Raw genomic sequence first — 12,195 nt, 5'->3', positions numbered from 1 at the left:
GAGCAGCCATTAAGGCAGTCTGCATCAAGCTTAAAAGGCAGTAAATGAGAGCAAAGCCCCACATTTGCTGCCCGTTACCAGCTGCAAAACAGCAGCCCTGGTTCTTTGGTGCCTTCGGGTCACACTGTGCGTTGCCACACGTGTGTTTGGCGCAGCGCTCCCTCACCTCCGAGTGCGGGCGCAGTAGCGAGCCTCTCTGTTGCCCACGTTGCGAACCAGCAGCGTTCTCGAGGTGAGGTGCTTCACCGGGCACATGGAGAAGCTCAGCTGGTCAGGGAAGTCCAGGATGGCTCGGGCACCAATAGCTCGGATGGGCACAATGAACTTCTCCCGTTCTGTGATGCAGGTGACCTGGTGGAAGTAATCCTGAGGGGAAAGGAACAGCCTCAGCACAGCGTGCCCAGCACAGCCCCCGGGGCAGCAGGAGGAAGACGATATGCTCAATGCTGCTCCTATGGACTCCCATAACCTAATGTATCAGKTTTTTTACACCAGGGACCTCTTCGTCCAGCAACAGGGCTTGGGCAGGCCTCTTGCCTTGCACAGGCAGCATCACCCCATCACCTGGGACAAGCGACCTCACGCAGCCACGGGACAGAAATCGGAGACTAGGCTTCTGCAGCAGCAAAAGGGAATATTTTCATGTAGGYGATTAGAGCAGTAACACAAACCTGCTTTGATCACTAGGTAAGACCATTAAAAGCACTGAGCTCAGCTGGGCTGCACTGCTAAGCCCAGCCCTAGGGGCATCTGCCTCGCTCAGCTGCTGATGTTTGGCTACCCCTTCCCGTGGACCCRGCCAAGCATCCCCATCACCTCCAACCCAAATGTGCTGTTCCAAGCCAYGGCCTCAATCAGGAGAGCTGGACGCTGCCTGCCTGGCGCACGGTGATAGCGAGGAATCCTTTTAATGCAGAATTGAGCAGCCTGCTTTGGTCTCTGGGCACGCGGGGTAGCACCGCCGTGCTGCAAACATCTCGCCTCTGCTGAAACCAGGGGTCAGGCTGCTGCGATAAGGCCAGGAGCCCTTTCTCCCTGGAGCTTTGTTACTGGCAAATCGATAAAGAAACTGCACTTTATCACTCCCACACACAATCCAGATCCCTTTTTTCCGGCCGCTTAACTCATTTGCCTTGTTGCTGCTTCAGACAAATTACAGTGATCTGACTTTGGAAGCACACACAGCTGCAAAGAGCCCCGGCTAGAGCTGTGTTCAGATTCCTCTGCACAGCGGGTCCCACCTAATCTGGGCTACGTCCCCCAAGTCTGGAAGGGCCACTTGGGCAGAGGGAGGCCGGACACAGCTGGGGCGACAGGCACAGCACCCACAGACTGCACCAAACCCAGCGCCCACCTGGGCCTTGGGTCCCGGTTACAGATGTCGTCACCAAGACGTGAAAAGAGAAGAAGCCTTTTCGAGATGCAGATCAAATATTCCCCCTCACCCCGGCAGCTCGGAAGAGCTTTGGATAGATAGAAGGATAAAATACCCAAGCGGGAGCTGGGCCGAGCTGCCTGCAGTTTCAACCTCCCCTTTCAGCAGGGCGTTTCATCTTCAGCAAGCCTCCTGAATTTGCAAGTTTATACTTGGTCTTGCAGCCTAAACCCTCCCAAATAAAGCTAAGGGCAGCCCACGTGAATCTAAAGCACCTGTTACTCGAGTACTTGATGCTCAGATGCTTCGATGTTCAGATTTTCCTTCATTTGCTAATGCAGCTTCAGAATAGATCTTATTTTGTCCTGTTGTTTTGGCCACACTACTATAACACTGGCACAGCAAATCCAATCGAAGGGCTCATGCCTTATTAAGCCTTGGCAGGCTGTATTTCCTTATCTCACCCTTCCAGATGTAAGGTAGACAGATGGATACGAGGAGTTCAGATCAGAGGGATAAAAAAAAAAAAGTATCTACAATTGGAGATATTCAACAGGAAAAAAAAAGGAAATCATTTCCCAAGTCATTGCTGAAGAGCCTGAGGGTCGACAGCAACACGACCAAGAGTGCAAGAGATAAATTCCTCATCCAGGTATAAGCCACTTCCAAAGGCAAACACAGGCCACCCTCCTGTCCCCATTACCAGCATGTGGCTTTGGGACCCTCATGCAACCTCTCACYGGCCACCTCTGATGAGCAGGAACGTGCAAGTTTGGCCCCTCCAAGTGTCCCCATCTGAGCTGGCACTCGCAGAAACCAAAGCAACCGCTTGGCCCATGGGGCTGCTGTTTTACAGCAAACTCTCTGCCAACTCCAACCCGTGTTTTCCTTCTGGCAGTGTCAACCTAACTGCTCGATATGCCTGGAAACACCGAGGTGTCGGTTTAGCTGCATAACTGATGCTAAATACTTCATTAAGTTATTTCCAGCAGGCAAATGCAAAGGAAAAAAAAAAGTCTTTCAGCAGGAGATAATATAGTAAGGCAAACAGGGAAAGCTTTCTGCTGGAGCCGTAATACCCTAAAGGCTGGAAAATAAGGGACGTGAGAGAGGAGAAGCACTGGCATTTGAAGGCAGCTTCACATGAGCACGGGGCAGCCCTTTTCCAGCTTCCCCAGTAACCCATTCACAGCATGCCTTGAAATTGGTCGTCTGCTCACTCGGGGCAAGGGCATTTGCCTCCTTCTCCCGTCCCCCTGCAAGACCCTTGTCTCAAGAGCATCCTTGGAGGAGCTTCTGCACACTACAGAACCCTCCTGCCGGGGCTGCACTGACTTTTAAAGCAGCTCATTCCAGAAATGCAATAACTCGTTGTCCTGTCGTATTTCATATTAATCAATGAGCATTAATTCCGGCTCCACGGGGCATCAGTAATGAATTTTGCAAACCTGAGTGACTGAACTGATATCGCCCAAGTGCTACGGCAAGAAGAGCGAGGCAAATAGAATAAGCTGAAATAATAAAGCTAGGGCTTTATACTTCTCCTGCTTCCTTTTTTCCCCTTAAAGAGAACCTATTAATAGATCTGAAGGAGGCACATAAACACAAGCCATCCTGCCTGTTTACTTGCCAGGCAGCTCTGAGTGTTCCCAATTAGGCAGCGAGTGGCAGGGCCTGATGCAAGGACACCCGGGAACACCCCCACCCTACAACCGGAGCCACAAACCAACACCACAAACATCAGAAGCAGCAGCAGCAACTAACTGGAACTGGTGCCCAGCGTTTCGTATTTATCATGCAAGTGCCAATCAACAAAAACGTTTATTTATTTACTGCTATTTCCAGCTAYTTATTTACTGGCTGCCCAGTCATGTAGCACATTCCCAAATGGCTGCAAGCCCGTAGGGAATGGCTCATTTGTTTATAAGGAAGCCTCCACCACACGCAGCATTTCAACCACCRCCACCTCAAAGGTTGCATTCGTTGGCAAAGGAGCAAGATGAGGGACAAGTGTTGGGTGTTATTCTTCTCCAGGGTGAGAAGAGAGTTGTTTCTCCCTGCGTCCGTTTGGGATGTCCATATGTTGCTCTATTGCCTTTCAACCTGACCAGCAGCACCTCACCCTTCAGGAAGGCCTAGTTGCTTCTTCCACTACCAAAATTAATACTTCCTAATTAATGTTAATAAATTATATTTTCATAGCACCAGAATATTTTGCAAAGCCTACCTCGACGAGATGAAGCTCCTATCACGTGGGTAGTTGGGAGAACTGCCCTAGGCCAACAGAATTTTTTTTTTTACTCTACATATTAATGTTTAATAATTTCTCAGTCCCTCCAGACGAACAAATTATTCCACAAGCGTGKGGAGCTGGGAACCTTGGGGCATTTCCTCTTTAAGTCTGGCTTTCCCAACCTCAAACAGCTCCCTGAGTTAAATACAATGAAAACCAAGCAGCAAAACACATTCCCAGAGAGGCCTTTCACCTGCCTCCTCACAGAGGAGGATCAGGTGGCTTGACGCCATCCCCTAGCGTTACCTCTGTGAAGAACAGGCCACGGGAAGAACAGCGTGTGCCCCTCTACCCCACAGCAGGCCAGATGGGGCCTGTTGGTTTTTCCCTTCCAGGCCGGTGTCTCCCAAGGGGGCTGCAGCACCCTGCTGAGGAGAGGCCTCGGAGAGCTCCCGAGCCCRGGGTGAGGCACACAAGTGCCTCCCCTAATGGGGAAAGAAGAGCCACCTCCAGTTCTATTTGTTCCTGGAGGATTTTATATCATGATSAGGCCTCTTCTGTTGAGTAGAAGCTCAGCTAAATCGTCTTCCCTACAGCCCTCCATGTCTTTTCCCTACTGCTCCGGGTGCTTCTTCCTTCTCCAAGGCCCAACTTCCTCGGGGAGAAAAGGCAGAGCCAGGCAGGTCCCTGCAATGACTAACAGCACCAGATGCCACCACGATGCAATGAGCCCAAGRTCATGAAGCAGGGGTGTCCAAACGTGACACAGGCTAAACTGATGCCAGTTRTCAATGGTGGTGACCCTCCTTCAGACATCATCCGTGTCCTTCAAGTAACAGGTCAAAAACAGACTTCCATTGCTATAACAAGCAGAGTAATTCCATGCCCGCGCAGCAAGCAAGACCAGAAACCAACATCTACAGAGGTTCTTCCATGGACAGGGGAGGACCTACCCCAAAGCCATTGCACTAAATTGCTCCAGTGTTGAAGGATAAAAACAGCCTCAAAGAGGTAAGAGCCTTGAGCCTAACAAGATAATCCTGACCATGGAGGAAGCATTCCCCCTGTTCCATATACAATGCATCTCCTGAAATTAGGAGAGTTCCTCAAAATCACWGCCACATCCCCTTTCTGAATCCAGCCATGCAAGTTCATATTCCACATTTYGGGATTGACAGCCTCACCTTGTTCTCCTCGGGAGTGAAAAGTATGCGGAAAGTTGAGGGCATGCCAGGTGCTACCTTATGACACACATCATTGGGGCTGATCAACTTGAAATAAGGAGAACTCTCCAAGACGACCTTCACCAGCCGAGGAATCTGCAGGAAAGACAAAACAACCGTTATGCAACCCTCGTTGAAACAAATAAACCATTAGTCCATACCAAGGAGATAACCTTCCCAAGGGAAAGTGCTTCCTTAAGCATCTTCCCAAAGCACTTTTATCCCTGTAAGGATATGCACGCAACACACAAAGATGGACTTGCATCCATCCTTCCCAAGCAGGACAGCTCAAAGACAGGGGCTATCAGAGCTCAGGTGTGCTGCAAGGGAACCTCCATCAGAAAACACACCAAGAGGGTAGTCACGGAACATGTGACTTGCTCAGCAAGCCCAGACACCTGCAGACAACTTGCTGCTGCCTGCACACAGATGCAGATGTGCCTCTGGAGGGGGGATGTATTATCTGAAGCCAAAGCAGCATTTTTTTTACACCGGGGCACAGAGGAAATTTCACTTTGTGTCCTGGGGTTGCGTGGGGTAGACAAGCTGATGTACTACAGGGACAAGCAGGTGAGGCAAGCAGCAAAAAAAACAGACATCGTGGCTATGCTGGGAATACAAACAAGTGCAACAAGGCAAACGACAAGCCAGAAAACAGGGAGARGGAGCTGGCTGAGAGCTCCTCAAGGAGGGCCTGTAAAGAGGCAGTAGAGAAGAACCATGACAGCCCACAAAGGAAAGGGAGGAGAAGACGAGCAGGCAAAGTGATGAAAAGCCAGGCTGCCATTGCATCCTACCCGCCCCGGGCTGTGCCTATCCATTATGGGCTTGAAGGTCTTTTCTGCTTTGAGGTACCCGCCTAGTACTGACTCAGAGCAGGGATTTGTTAGGAAGAGCCAGGCTGGGCTCTCCAGAGGCACCGGGTGATCACAGCCAGGCAGCTGCCATAGCACCAAAGCCGCTTCCTGAGTTTTCCTCCCAGTGCCCAGGAATCCCRGCGGGGATCTTGCAGCAAGCCCTGGACACTGGGAAACACAGAGGAAGCAAACAGGGCTCTGGGGGTACCCGGGTATCAGCTCCCGAGCACCAAATCTCATCTGGGAAAACCTCACACGGGCGGTTTCCCTGGCAGACAGCCCATTCATTGATGAACCCATGTGAGACCTGAGGAAAAAAAAAATCCTGAAATTCGGGAATTTTTTTTACTCAGCAGCCTGGTAACCCACAGCAGTGCCAGGCTCTTTGCAAGCCCTTTGCTCTCAGCAATACCCCAGGACAATGAGTTGCAGGAAGAATCCCACACTGCACACAAGTGTCAGCTGCTGAGAGGCCGGGAAGGGAAGGACACTGCCAATCCCCCAAGACCTCCAGGAGAAGCCTCCCAAAACAACCCCCAGGAGCGTGATGGAAGCAGCAGCAGCCTGAATACAGAGAAAAAGCAATTTTTCCAACACGCAAATAAGAGCAATAAGTATAGACTGAATCACGTCTCTATTCAAATGGTGATGCAGGCTCCATCTGGAATACTCTGTTAGCTGGATTTATACAGAGCAGACAAGCTCAGGCTGCCGAATATCATCCAAAAGAAACCAGGGAACCCAGTGAACTTTATGGCCTAAGAGAGAACTTCTCTCCAGGATGCTACCAAAAGCCCCCAAACTAAAATGCAAAACCCATTCTTGGATTTCCCATCTCTATCCTATGCACTAAAATACAACAAAGTTCTTCCTTAGGATTATCCTTGCCTTACACCAGTGCCTAAACCTGTGCTGTCCAATGGCTAAGGTCTTAAATCATAAGACTTAATTTATTTGTGAGGTTGGAGGGAGATGGACGCTTCCTACATGGCCTCCCGCTTGCAGAATCCCAAGGTGCAGCTGTGCAAGTTGATTATTTTGTACTGGGAACAGCAGATATCTTGATGCGGATGTTCTTTTCCAGGTGAGGAAGCATAAACAGGACAAATTAATCGTTTTCCTGTTGGCTGGGAGCAAAGACTGGCATCTGCAAGTGCTGCAGGGATAACAGTGCCTAAGAGCCAGAGGACTTRGTGGAAAGGGAGCTGAGAAACAGGGATTGAGACATGTTTGGCTGGGAAAGAAGATATCAGCTGACTTGCCCAGCTCACACTGCAGAGCACATGGCAGATACCCCGTGGGAAATCACGCTGCATCTTCTCTATGTGCCCCTGCTAAACCCCAGCCACGGATGGAGCAGCACCGAGAATAACAGGAGGGACCACGTCTGCATCCTTCCCTGCCCAAGTGCTACCCATTTTCAACCTCATCCCTGTCAAAACCTCTTATCTCAGGGTGTACTTGATTTCTCATTTTCCTTCCACCTGCAATATTCCCTGACAACTTGGTCCATCTGCTTATTTTCCCCTGCAGGTAGCTATGGAAGGGGTTACTTTCACCCCCCTCCTGTTCACTTCCCCCAGTTTCCCTCTAGTCCTCTTCTCCTGCATACATCTTGCATTCAATTACCTAYAAGCTTTTTCATTACAGCACAGAATCTGATCACTTCTTACATCCCTCTTGTTTTCCATGCTGACCTTCTCTGCTTCCAGTATACTTATTACTGCATGTCAAGCAAAACCCTTGGGTGCTCAATACTGTCTCCCAGAGCGCTTTTTATCTTGTCTCCTTCCCTCKCTCCTGTCTTTTCCCACCAGCTTGCTCTTGGCACATGCCTCATTTGAGCAAATGTTTCCCCTGCTGAAATTCAAAAGATCTCCATTTTCCTCTTGGCGCTGGAACAAAACTGCTGACATGTTTCAACTTCTCCCTTCTCAACTTTATTGGGGAATCTCAATGATTGCTACGTTATTCCACGTAAAGGCAGAGACCTTGAAGAGCACAGTGCTCTGCAGAGCTGTGGCTCTCTACAGGGAAGAGAAAGAGCCACAGGGTCTTTGAGAAGCCCTAACCAGAACTGAATTAAGCTTAGAAGGAACCTAAAGCGGATCCTAAAGGCCTCCCATCCCTTTTGTTGTATCAGCCCATTCGCCCAGCTGACTCAAATCCCCTTTTCTTGGGAGGTAATGTCACTAATTCAAGATTATTTTAGCAGAGAGAAGAATCAATCCCTGTCCATGCCAATGCTCGGTGACAAGTGACAGCATAGAGAGGCAGCACACAAGCCCCCCACTGCCAGCTCTCCCCTCAAGCCTTTTCAAGGGGAAAGGTGCTCAACAGGAAAAGCCCCTTTGGGACAGATTCCACCAACGCATGGGAGAAATCAAAGGGCAACTCCSCTCAGCGACCTGGAAGGGTTTCCCCTCTCTTTCCAGAGCAAGGTGGGGAGATTTTTATCCCGGTGTCCTGTCCCACAGCAGGCGGCTGGCTGCGCTGTGCTGCTCTCCAATGCGATGCTGGCCTCGCTCACCTTGTCGTTGTTCCTCAGAACCAGCGGCACTTCGTAGACCTCGCAGGGGACGTAGTTCTGAAACACCACCTCCGAGGGGAACGGCTGGAACAAGCTCTGCTCGAGGTCGAGCGCTGAGAACTGGAAAGCGGGACACACAGCAGAGAGGTCAGCTGCTGGGAGGATGAGCGTGACTGAGAATCCAGCGAGATGCAGCCKCTTGGGGTGTAGCTCTGCCCAGACTACCACATAAACTGCAGGTCACTTGTGTKGAGCTGAACAAGAGCTAGCAGGCCCCACTAAGCAGGCTCAGGCTAAGCAGCAGCTTGGCCAAGCATCTCTGGAAAGAGAAGCAGAATCCATCTCAAGCTCAACTCTAGGCTAATGCAGACATGCAGCTCTAAAATACTTACCAGAAGGGCTGTGAGAAGCCATGGACAACTGAAATACAAGAACATCTTTGGGGTACTAAWAGATAAACTGGGTAAGAGATTTACTCTGAAACTGGTCCTTAATTTATTTTTCTTGAAGTATGAAACATGGAGATTAGCTGGCACAGAACATGACTGCAAGAAGGAAGGCAAGCAGCATAAGGGAAGAAAGAAGTGAATATCGGATGTTCAGCTAGTTCAACTCRTATCTCAACAACTAGACTTGGCATCTTCTTCCTCCACGAACTTTAAATTGGAGGGAGAAATGCCTTTTTCCATTCCATTTCAGTTGTTTTATTTAATAGTGCTGCAGCAGCACATCTCAAAACACACGCAGCCACRCAAAGCAATGGGTTACAGCTCTAGCAAGAGAGAAGCATTAGATTGAGAAAACGCCTCCTGCTTTTCCTCTTTTCCAGATGTCCGGTGTTCTCAGGACAAAGACAAGCAGATCTCCCATGCCACCGAGATTCCAACGACCTTCCATGATCCCGGGAAGTCCTGGTCAGGCTGAAGCCTGTGGCTGCAGCCCACTGCCAGGTACCTGTGCACAAGCCTGATGCCTTCCAGGCTCTCTGCAGCAGCATTAACCTCAAATCCCCCCTTTGGGCTCAGCAGTCCTTTAAGAGCCCTTAAGGTCCCTTAAGTCCTTAAAGCAGCTTTAAACATCCATCTGACTAAACATCCATCTAACTAAAGCACATCCCTGCACTCCTTCAGGGAGGTGTTCCCTGCTACGTGTTACAGCACCCTGCAGATCTAGCAGCCCTCAATGGTCCCCACGTTCRTTTTGCCTGCAGCACCAGTGAAGCTGTGGCTTTGGAAATGCCTTAAGAAATTGCCACGTGGCCCACAGCCCTCTTTCTTCAAAGGCCCCAGTGGCAAGAGGGGGCCCTAAGCATGACAGTGACTATACCAAAGCAAGAGAAGAGGGGGCCATTTCAGAGGAAGCACAGGAGAGCAGCAGGGTAAGCCCTTGTGCCGTCCCATCCTCCCTTCCCACTCTGCTTTAGCAAAACCCACYGATTTTAGCAGAATTTTAAATATACTTTTACTAGCAGCTTAACGCAGCTCACAGCTGCCCTTCAGCTCCCTGGCAAGGTGGGAGTTTTGCCTCTGCCCCCAGAACAAGGCGGGAAGAAGGTGGGAGAGCCACCACTGCCAGTAGTGTGAAAGGCCAACAGTGCCAGGTCACAGAATCCCAGAATGGCTGAGGTTGGAAGGCACCTCTAGAGATCATCTAGTCCAACCCACTGCTCCAGCAGGGACAYCCAGAGCACGGGGCACAGGCTGCATCCAGGCGGGTTTGGAAGACGTCCAGAGAAGGAGACTCCACAACCTCCCTGGGCAGCCCGTTCCAGAGCTCTGTCCTGGTCAGGGAGGTATCCAGAGAAGCTGAAGACAAGACCGTCACACGTGCTCACTCTAAACATCACATCAAACAGCAAGAAAAGAGGGCAGGGGAAAGCGCTACCTTCTGATGCGAAGTCTCACTCATGTCCAGAAGCTGGATGATGCGGGGCCGCCTCATCTCATGAGTGCCAGCCAGCCTCTGCTCTGTGGTGAGGGACATCTCCTTCAGGAAGGCAGAGGGAGTGAGCTGAAAGGCAAAACACTCCCAGCATGAGCTACGTCAAGGCCTGTGTTAGGAAAGACTCCCTCTTGTCAAAGCGCCACCGATGAATAATTTGTGATCACAGCCACTAGGCTAGTCCTGGAAGTCCTCTAAGTTACCTGATGAAATATTTAATGGCAGTAAATTAATTATATAGAGCAGAACACACAAGCTCTAACGGAGAGGCTCTAGCCTATTTGTGTCTCCTTCCTGATTCGATCTGACATGAATGGAGCTTGCTGCTCTTTGGGCATTTGCTTCCTCTCGAGTTTGGCTGCATTGAGCTGGTGACCTTTGCAGGGCAGCAGCAGTGTGAGAAATCGCCCCGCTCCAGTGTTGTACAACGGGGACAAGGGAGCTGCATGTGGGGCCATCACTGCTGGGTGAGTCACAGGAAAGCTGAGAGGGAGGTGCAGAAGAAGAGGTCCAAGTGTTAATCATCTCACTTTTAGTAAGTGCTCACAGTCTCTCCGGGGTGGCCCCACAGTTTCCTTCACAGAGCRATAGCTCCTTGACCAAGGCTTAGTGCTGGGTCACCTTCAGTCAAAGCCAGCTCCAGKCAAAAGGGACAGGTGGCAACGGGGACGAGAGACTGCCCCGATTCCATCACTGCTYCCAAGGCTGGATCTGCACAGCATGTGAGAGTATAAAATGACTGGTTTGGAGACCTATCTTGGACCTTGCTCCTTCCATCTTAGGGCAGTTCAAGCAGCCCACCTCATATCCTGCTGCTATGAGATATGGTCAGAGCAGCACTGGCAAATACACCAACATGATGAAGATGTTACTGTCTACACAGCAGATGGGATGGAAGGAAGCATGTGTTGGTCTTTCAGCTATTCAGTGCAACATCCAGCACATCATTTTAATTTGCCTGTGGCTGCCTTGGGAGCCAAGACCGTGGACTTCACCTTAGAGCAGCACACAATCCATCCCCTGTGGCACCAGAACAGCCACCTCCATCAGAAAGGGGCCAGCAACCAGAGGGGAAGGTGAAGTCTAGTGTGGTAGTGCTGCTAGACACGAGGAGAAAGGCASAGGAGGGACATGCTGGGGACTGCCAGCCCTAACGTGAGGTAAGGCACAGCACATACTTACAGTTACAGACTTTTCTGCCTCTTTGACCAGCTTGGGATTACGAGGTGCCACCACTTTGCTCTGAAATCCATGGGATGTCTTGGAGGATGCCACAGATGGGTGGAGGTTGCTGGCGGCCATCGGTCAGGTTTCCTGGAATAAAAAATCCAGGAGGATTTGGGGGCTTGTAAAATCCACAAGGAAACTCGAGCTGAAGTCTCAGTGCCAGACACACGCCACAAATTACATCTACACTGCAGGTGGATCATGGTACAGATCAAAGGGCCTGATCAGGAGCATTTCCCCTTTCTTTGGCTGGTCCCAATACCAGGCTCTGTGCACACAGCTCTTCCGTGCAGACACAAACCATCCCACGTACAAGAGGAGAGCAAAAAGTCCAGGCCAGTGGTACTGGTAAGGTCRTAACAGGGAGGGGAACATGAGGAGATATCTAACTTCCCTTAAGTGGAAGAGCACAGGAAGACTTGGCACGTGCTTAGCTATCCCCATCAATAACTGACCCTGCTCTCTTCTCATCTGCGCTTGTGGCTGGAAAGAAAACCAAGCAGCAGTTCCCAAGAGGTTCAYACTATTCTGAAGACTCCACCTTCCTGACATGGGGGACCGAGAAGGTCCTCTCCCAAGCTACGGAGGCAGCCTGTAGTCCTGTGCCATGCACACCCTCAACAGCAGCCAGGTTCMTCCTAGTCAGCAGCTCTCGCAAGACACCTTGCCTCTCCCAGCCCAAGATGGAGGTTTCTGGGAAGACCACTGAATCGGCATGGGAACAGTTGACCAAACCACTATGACTATTGAAGACTGCCCTTCTTGCTCCTGAAAAGTTTTTGGGTGGGCAGACAGCACTGAGTGTGTCG

General features: G+C 50.6%; 1 protein-coding gene across 1 annotated transcript in view; it reads right to left on the bottom strand.

Moving 5' to 3' along the window:
- Positions 1 to 11,461, bottom strand: part of HYDIN (HYDIN, axonemal central pair apparatus protein) — a 120,990-nt gene extending 109,529 nt beyond the window's left edge. The window contains exons 1-5 of the mRNA XM_026034340.1: positions 11,342 to 11,461; positions 10,103 to 10,228; positions 8,219 to 8,338; positions 4,793 to 4,927; positions 167 to 366 (exon numbers count right to left, since the gene is read on the bottom strand). Coding sequence (XP_025890125.1) covers positions 167 to 366; positions 4,793 to 4,927; positions 8,219 to 8,338; positions 10,103 to 10,228; positions 11,342 to 11,461 — 701 coding nt within the window. The remainder of the gene's footprint in view (positions 1 to 166; positions 367 to 4,792; positions 4,928 to 8,218; positions 8,339 to 10,102; positions 10,229 to 11,341) is intronic.
- Positions 11,462 to 12,195: the final 734 nt, after the last annotated feature.

The sequence above is a fragment of the Nothoprocta perdicaria genome, unplaced genomic scaffold, assembly GCF_003342845.1.
Source record: "Nothoprocta perdicaria isolate Ctin4 unplaced genomic scaffold, notPer1 scaffold_143, whole genome shotgun sequence".
Taxonomy (NCBI): Eukaryota; Metazoa; Chordata; class Aves; order Tinamiformes; family Tinamidae; genus Nothoprocta; species Nothoprocta perdicaria.
The sequence above is the reverse complement of the archived record's forward strand: the minus strand, read 5'-3'. Positions and strand labels throughout refer to the sequence as shown.